The sequence below is a fragment of the Populus nigra genome, chromosome 12, assembly GCF_951802175.1.
Source record: "Populus nigra chromosome 12, ddPopNigr1.1, whole genome shotgun sequence".
Lineage (NCBI taxonomy): Eukaryota > Viridiplantae > Streptophyta > Magnoliopsida > Malpighiales > Salicaceae > Populus > Populus nigra.
Window position 1 is genome coordinate 5,932,455 of NC_084863.1, and position 8,468 is coordinate 5,940,922.

General features: G+C 32.7%; 1 protein-coding gene across 2 annotated transcripts; it reads left to right on the forward strand.

Moving 5' to 3' along the window:
• Positions 1-1,448: 1,448 nt before the first annotated feature.
• Positions 1,449-8,259, forward strand: LOC133669722 (tubulin-folding cofactor A). Of its 2 annotated transcripts, none has more exons than XM_062089960.1 (6): positions 1,449-1,608; positions 4,643-4,730; positions 6,563-6,711; positions 6,814-7,027; positions 7,103-7,189; positions 8,001-8,259. In XM_062089960.1, the coding sequence occupies exons 4-6, from the start codon at positions 6,869-6,871 to the stop codon at positions 8,100-8,102; spliced, it is 348 nt and encodes a 115-aa protein (XP_061945944.1). In that variant the 5' UTR covers positions 1,449-1,608; positions 4,643-4,730; positions 6,563-6,711; positions 6,814-6,868; the 3' UTR covers positions 8,103-8,259. The 2 variants fall into 2 exon arrangements, with proteins under 2 accessions (XP_061945944.1, XP_061945943.1); XM_062089959.1 differs by having other exon boundaries at positions 6,831-7,027.
• The last annotated feature ends 209 nt before the right edge of the window (positions 8,260-8,468 follow it).

Consider the following 8,468-nt stretch of genomic DNA (forward strand, 5'->3'; position numbering starts at 1 on the left):
GTTGTATCATCTCACTAGTTGCCTGCACTGTGTTTCAAGACCTATCTTCTAGAAAATGTTCTGAAACTCTATCAATAAAACATAGTTGTTCAATCTTATTTTTTTTCTTTTTGTATTTTTAAGTTATTTAAACCGTGTATGAATTTTTATTTGAATTATGTATTTTAAGGTGTTTGGACATTTGTATTGTTTATTTTTTTTTATTTTAATTGTGTTATATTATTATTTACTACTTGACTGAAATTGTCAACATATAATTAGTTAAAATATTTTTCTTGCGATTTTACGATTTGAGTTTACGTATATTTCATGTCGTGTAAAAAAAAAAGTTTTTGGCAACCTTGCCAAGAATCACAGTACTTGTTTTCAGACGATCCAGATGATAACATGTTCTCTACAAGAGCACATGTTCTCTACAAGAGCACATGTTCTCTACAAGAGCCTGTACAAGACTTAAAATCGTATGAGATGCATTTTCCAGCATCTTCAATGGGAATGGAAAATATCAAGAAAACGATTAAATTGAAAAAATTAGAAAATTGATTAAACAGAAAAATTTAAACAGTGATAAAAAAAACATTGATTATAATTTTTTTTAAAAAATTTGGTTCAATTTCAATTTTATAAGTCAGAAACTAAAATATCCAAACTGGTTCAAATAAAAAGAAAGAACTATGGGTATTATAAATTAAAAAAATTTGCTTTCTAAACCCCGGTCCCGTCCCTAAAATTTTAATTAGAGATGATAATTTTACTCGAATTCGATAAATATTGACTTGAATTTACTTGAATGAAAAAGTCAAGTTTGGGTAGGTGTGAATATTTCTCTACCCAACCTCAAACCCGTCCTAAAGTATAGACATGACCCTGAACTGATCTTATAGATATTATAGTCACTAGAAACCTTAACTGATCTTTAGAGATTTTATGACAAGAAACTAGGTACGCTAAAAAAAAGATATTATCACCCATAAAACTTCTATGTTATGCTAAGTTTATGAGATGAATTTTTCATGTGACGAGGAAAATATCAAAAAACCGATTAAATTAAAAAAAATTGAAAAATTAATTAAATTAAAAAAACAAAACTATGATAAAAAATTAATTAATAATTTCTAAAAAAAATCAGTTTAGTTTCATTTCATAAGGCTGAAACTCAAATACCCAAACCGGTTTTAATAAAAAAAAAAATAAAGATACTATAAATTTAAAAAATATGCTTTCTAAACCCTAGATTTTGTCGTTAGCATTCTAGCTGGGGATGACAATTTCACCCAAACTCAATGTATTCTAATCCGAATTTGCCTAAATGGATATTAGTTTTTTCGCCTATTCAGACTCGGGTAATACCAGAAATGAAAAAATCAGATTCGGATATGGTATGGATATTACTTTACCGTACCCGAGTACCGATTAAGATAATTACATTTATGCCCCCTAAATATTTGGAGCAAAAAATAGGGTATCTCAGTTAACTCTGCGGGCAATCTTCCCTTCTTTCTCTACCCCTCTCGCTCTCTTCAGTGTTCAGTCTTTTCCAATCTCCGGTAGCAGCAGATCTGCCGGCGGAAGCAATTCAGCAACACCACCAGCAAGTCTGCACCTAAGGTTGGTTTATTCTGTGCTGTTGAATTCTGCATTGCTTTCTTTTTGTTTATTGAGTATTGGGAACTTTCTGCTGCTGAGATGTATTTTGAATGGACAGAGCTTGACCCAAAGATTAATTAATGGACGTGACAAGTCTAATGCTATAGTATACTATTCTCATGGAAAATTCGATCCACAACTCATCATTTTGACGTCGTACATGATTATTGAGCTTCCTAATTTAACAACTGGGGTTTAATCGTTTGAGCTTCATCAGATGAAATGATTATACAGACTTGCATTTTAAAACAAATGAAATGAGTAAACAGAATGATTTCTCTTTTTGTTTAGATTTCTTTGATCTGAATTGCAGGTAAACAAAGACAAAACTTTAGTATGTGAAAAGAGAAGAATTACTGTGAAATGAGTAAACTTTTTGTTCGATTATTGCTTCACGGAACAGCTTAGGTTGTCCGCTTTAGGATGGTTGCGAAATGCCTGGCTATTGATAACTTTTTGGTTCAGCTATGTAATGTTCGGATGATGTTGTATAGTTTCATTGTTTGCTCACGCTCCACCAGGATTCTTGTTTATTAATCTTTTACATTTTTTTTCTTTTTAGGTGACTATTGCTCTTCTTCATGTCTAGTGTTCTTTCTTTGAACAACGTTCTTGTTCTTGTCCAGTTTAGTTTGGGCTTAGGACCTCCTTTCTATATATACAAAATCTAGAGTTTCAAAATTAGGAAAACAGTTAAAAGGAAAAGAAAGTAATTGAGGAGGCAAACCACTTTAGTTAAAACCATGTAAACCCTTCTGATGGTTATCTTTATGTGTTTGGTTTTTCATAAATCTTCTCTCTATGGTCTAAAAACGTTATCCTGTCTTCTATCTAAGCAGAAGGAGAAAATTGATAGAACAAAGTCCTAGCTCCTCTGCTTTTCATCCTTTGAAAACTAGCAATGGTGAAAACTAGCAAGGGTGATACGATTGGGGCAATGAAAAAACAATTAGATTCGGATTCTGATGTAAAATACGTAACTGTCCAGTTTTACAGCAACAGTCATAATTCTCAATCCGACTGTTGGATCGGGCTGAAATTTTATGTGGAGTCTCCTGACTTGTTTTCATATATTGAGTTAAAATTTCAGGTCAATCAAAGTTTGAGAAGGCTTCGCAATACTGGTCAACAGAGGTTGTATGACTTTTGTTATTTACTTCCTTTTAACTTGTGGTATTTGACTATGATTTTTTTCCTACAAGGATGTGACAACTGGTTTTGAGAATTTCCTAGTCTTGCAATGATATTTAATGAGCAACAACATAGTTTCCATGTGTGATATGAATTCCTTATTAATGTGGAATTCTTATGCTGTATGGAAATAATTATTCTATCTTTATTATAGTAGGAATCTGTCATTAAATAAATTTTCAAGTCAGTGAAGGATATTTTGCAAATAAGGAACCTAAAGAGGAGGCAACTTCAGATTTGATTCTCCTAGCTTATATGAGATTTCTAAAGGGCAACAAATCTGATCATATGAGAATCAAACTGAAGTTGTCTCTTCTTTAGTTTCTTTATTTGCAAAGTATCCTTAGCTGACTTGAAAACTTATTTAATGATAGATTCCTACTATAATAAGGATAGAATAATTATTTCCATACACCATAAGGATTTTACATTAATATGGAATCCATATCACATATGGAAACTATGTTGTTGCCCATTAAATATCCTTGCAAGACTAGAAAATTCTCAAAACCAGCTGTCACATCCTTGTAGGAAAAATATCTTAGCCAAATAGGAAGTCCATAAGTCAAAAGGAAGTAAATAACAAAATTCATACAGCCTTTGTTGACCAGTATTGCGATGCCTTCTCGAACTTCGATTGACCTGAAATTTTAACCCAAGGTAGAAAAACATGTAGGAGACTCTACGTAAAATTTCAGCCCGATCCAACGGTCGGATTGAGAATTATGACTGTTGCTGTAAAACTAGACAGTTGCACATTTTATGTCAAAATCCGAATTTGATTGTTTTTTTGTTGCTCGGATCGTATCAAAGGGTCTTCCTTCCTCATATCAATTTGAAAACTAGCAACGTTCTTGTTCAGTTTAGTTTGCATGCTTGTTGAATTAAATAATCAAGATTCACAATTGTAATTTAAAGAGATTGTTTCTGTGTTTTATTTGTTGTAAATATCTACATCTTTGCATGGTCATTGATTGATGTGAATCTTACGGAAACCCTTCCATTTGCCACACCAAAAATTTAAATTAACTCATATATAACATCATCAATTATTCACTATTTATAACATGTTGTGCATGGCACCGTGCATGTTTCATGAATTTGCAAACATAATTATCATAATGCACGGTGTTTCATGAATTTGCAGACATAATTATCATAATAGGAGGAGAGTGCATTGGAGCTTTAGTTTAATTTCAATTGTTTGGTATAACAAATTAGATATAATGCATGATATTAGTGGAAAATGCAATCTCTAGAGATTTAAGGTTATTTGTTGGAAAGTTGTGCAGGCTGTAGATTTTGCAGAAAAAACAAGTACCCTTGTAAAACACTTGTGTTCATGAGGAAATGTTTTCTTGGAATTAAACCTGTTTTGTTTAAAGAATTTGTTGTTAAATGTTCCTTTTTTACATGTTTAAAAGGTTTACTTGCTGCCTCTTTTATCTGGCATTTGAAATGCACCCCCTTTAATTAGCATATTAATCTATTTATGTTGTTAATCTATATGATCGATGCAAATTCGAATGATTTTTAAATTGTTATGTTTTTATGTAAGATTTATCAAGTTCAATTATTCTTCAATCTTCATCTCCATTCTCCAAATCTAGCAAACCATTAGTCCCCTCCTAAGCTCCCACACCCAGCCTTTCAATCTTCATTCTTCAATCTGCATCTCCAGATCTTCATTCGGTCTGTTCTTTCAATTCCTGTTTTCCTTTTAAATTTTTTTTTCTGTCGTTTTGTTTCTATTCATTGCCATTGTTACAACACCATCCCTAACTTCTGATTGTATGTTGTACAGGTACATTTTACAGCACCCCCAGGCCTCAGCAGCAGTCCATATAAGCACCCTTCCCTTGTATCTCCTCTGCAAAGTTCACTTCTTTCTTGTAAGATTTCTCTCTGTCTTTCTCTGTTAGTTTTTTTTTTTTCGTTGGAGGCTGGTGGCTGAATTCTGGCGTTCCTGGGTAATAAAATAAAGAACAAGTGAACTTGAAAACTCAAATATATACATATAGATAAGTCTTAACTCATCCAGTATGGCATCAGAAAAGTCAGGCGTCACTGCAATTAAAAGTCAAAGAGAAGAAAGCCTAAGACTATTTAATGATTGCATGAAAGAGTGAAAATCACTAAGGAAGCTACACTAAATAATTTTTCCCTATATTCTAATCAGAAATAACCATTACATTTATTCGATGAAAAAGATGAATTGACTCGGTAAATGGCAAGAAAACAGCTAATTACACTAGGTAGTATTGATGAAGTTGAAATCTGAATCCTTGAAAGCCATTGGTGCTTTATTAAATGCTTTTCCTCCTTAACTGTATCTAATGATGTTAATTCAACCATAAGCCGATCATACTCCTGTTGAACATCTCCTAGTTCCCTTCTTAGCTGCCTCACCTGCACAAGTATGATCATCAGCTTGATATTTGAATAATCATCGAAACTTAACTCGTCATTTCTAGTTTGGATGCCAAATGGGGATCAACAAAACTTAAAATCATTTTCTAGTTTATTGAACTCAGATCCCCTATTGTAGTTATTATTAAAAAAAAAAAGGCTTTCTAGAATGATGGAATTAAAAACACAAAGTCCATGATTATACCATTCCACTGATTAATACAGACAGGCAGGATCCATACATATATACTGAGATGAATTTTTTTTCTTCAAAAGTCTCCTGTACATGTTAAAAGCAGGCTCTACTAAATTTTTTATGTTGTTTGTTCTTTATTGGACTTGTCCCAACATGTTTTTTCACACATTTAACTCAAACCTTTATTAAAGTGTCATGCTTCATGTTTTTTGCATATAAACTTGACAGATTAAGACATGTTTATAAACATAACTGATGAAACATTGGCCCTCTTTTATAAGACCTGTTCATTTGGATAAAAGAATTGATATCTGAATTTTCCTTCTCTTTCAAAGTGCAAAACCTGCTGTTGTTGAAGCTTGATTCAATACACAGATGTATCCAATCTTGCGATGTAGGGCTTCATTTATTTTTATTTTATGTCATGTTTATACCAAAGCATCATAATTTGTAGATCCCTGCAGTCGTGAAAAAAATAAGAAAATATAATATTTAGATATGAACCAAAAATTATTACTGATTAAACAGGATATGAATGCAAAATATTTTTTCATTAACCAAATTCAAGTCCAAACTCATGAGTCATTAGCCTATAAGCTCATAGCCCACTCTACAAGCTATTTTGGATTTGAAACTTTTGCTATTCAAATTTAAATGTTCATTTATAATAATTTCTTATTTATTTTTATTTGGTTTTTTATGACATATTAAAGTAGTTGTGTTAAATCACAAAATTAAACATGGTTTTAACCTGAAATGGGAATGAATCTCACATATAATTTGGCTTTACAGGCCTACTACATATTTTATAAATCAATTCTAACATTTGTTGCTAGTTTTGGCTTAGTGAATATTGATTTAGGGTTAGACAAAATTTTCTTCTTATACCTTTTTTTAAGTGTTGGATTAACAGATTCGTTTCAATTGGTTTCAGATTTTTGAAATTAAAACTGAACTGGACTGGTATTTTTTTTATTTTTAATTCAGTTTTTTTATTTGTTTTTTAATTTAATTGATTTTTAAGTTTTTTTTTATTTTCTTAATTTAATCAATTTTTTAGTTTTTTTCTCACCTTGTTGACTGGGGTCTAATTTATAATTATTCCAATGTCAAATGAAGAAAATCGATAGTCACGTGCGGTAAAATTGAGTAGAAAGGAGATCCATTTCCTTTGTCGCATCTTTAAGGGAGCGTTTTCGCAGCTCATAAGTCACTGCACCGTGCACCCAGCCCCTCTCTCTCTCATTGAAGCTAGACAAGATAATAAGGTGCGATCTCTGTTTCTTTTCACACTTGGAGTATGCTTGATTGTATCCTATGATAAACAAAACCCATGTTAAATTTGGCATTTGTTTTTTATTTATGATAAGAAATGAATTGTGGTTAGGTTATCGTTAGAAGGGAAAAGAAAAGAAAACAAAAATCATGGCAAGCAGCAGCCTTAGAAATGCAAAGATCAAGACAAATAGTTGCAAACGAATAGTGAAGGAGCTGTGTTCCTATGAGAAAGAGGTTGAGAGAGAAGTTGCTAAAACAGCTGCGATGAAGGACAAAGGAGCTGACCCTTATGACCTTAAGCAACAGGTATGTATCCCTGCCTCTAAATATCTCTTTCTTTTCTTTATTGATAATTAATGCTATTGGTTTTGGTTTGGACAGGAAAATGTGCTGGCTGAGTCGAGGATGATGATTCCAGATTGTCGTAAACGCCTAGAGGCTGCCTTGGCTGATCTGAAAGCAATTTTGGTATCGTTTCTTTTCATTCTTGATTTGCCACATTCGTTGTGCCCATGTTTATGACATCTTAAAATTCTGTGACTCGGCAGAATAATAAGCTCACCACTGTTGTGGTTATCTTTGTGGGTTTACGAGTTTTAGCTACAAAATTAATTGAATAATTGTTTTTTACTTCAATTTTTGATGATTCTGTGCTCGGCACTCTTCAACTGTAGTTATTTGCATACCAGTTTTCCCCCATCAGCATGCATTTAATCTGGGTGGCTGGTCCTAGATAGGGTGGAATGAGTGAGGCAGACTGTAATTAATTTGGAATTAAGTTTAATTGAGTATGTGTGTACATATAACCTGGCAGCATTGTCAGGGTGATATCATGGGTTGAATTAGGCCTGGATCCATTCACTCGAACACTCGTCTTTTTATTTCTTCTTATTATTCCTATATAGGGGTCTCCCACTGGGTAGTTATATCTCACTACCCTATCATTTGAAAGATGTGGGAATGGAGATTTTGACTTGCACTTAGGAACCTTGAAAGAATAAAATGATCACGAGTGTGACTCTAATGTAATTGGATTTCATCGCCAAAACATTATTAAATTTTCCAATCCAGAGTTGCTTCTGGCGTCGACCCTTGGGAGATGCTGAATCTTGTTTGTATTTTAGGTACAATATCCAAAAGGAAGCTGTTCTTGCTAAATGATAGGTTATTTATGGGCATATAAATTCTATAGAAACCTGTCATTTGTTTTCCTTCATAGCTTGCTGGATATTATTTTTTTTCTCCATATATGTATTGTTAAAAAGAATTTAATTTTCAGGCTGAATTAGAAGAATCTGATCAGAAGGAAGGCCCAGAAATTGAGGATGCCAGAAACACTATTGCTGAGGTTGAACAGTTGTTTCAAACAACTGATGCTTAGCGTCTATTGAATGTAGAGAGCTTGACATTAATGGTATGAATTTGCATGGTTTGTTTCTCTGAGCATGTATTGCTACCTTGATGGGTGTTGGAATTTGTTTTCTGCAAACCTAATCTCTTGCTGAAATATGCTTGTTAAAGAATGTTATTACATGAAATTTGTGTCATTACTCGTTCAGTATAACAACCTTTTACTTCTAGGTATTACAATTGCAATAAGATCTGCCGCCTCCTAATTTTACCAGGACCTTCTCCTGGCAATTTTACACACACACACACATTATAAGAAATGGTTAATTAATTTGAACGTTTGCTTTTAATTATCAATAGCATAAGCAACCAGTGATTTGAATGTTTTCTTGAAGTT

Coding starts and splice junctions, on each gene's coding strand:
- LOC133669722 (XM_062089960.1), top strand. CDS start 6,869: ATGGCAAGCAGCAGCCTTAGAAATGCAAAGATCAAGACAAATAGTTGC. Junction 7,028..7,102: donor CTTATGACCTTAAGCAACAG/GTATGTATCCCT, acceptor TGGTTTGGACAG/GAAAATGTGCTGGCTGAGTC. Junction 7,190..8,000: donor CTGATCTGAAAGCAATTTTG/GTATCGTTTCTT, acceptor TTTAATTTTCAG/GCTGAATTAGAAGAATCTGA.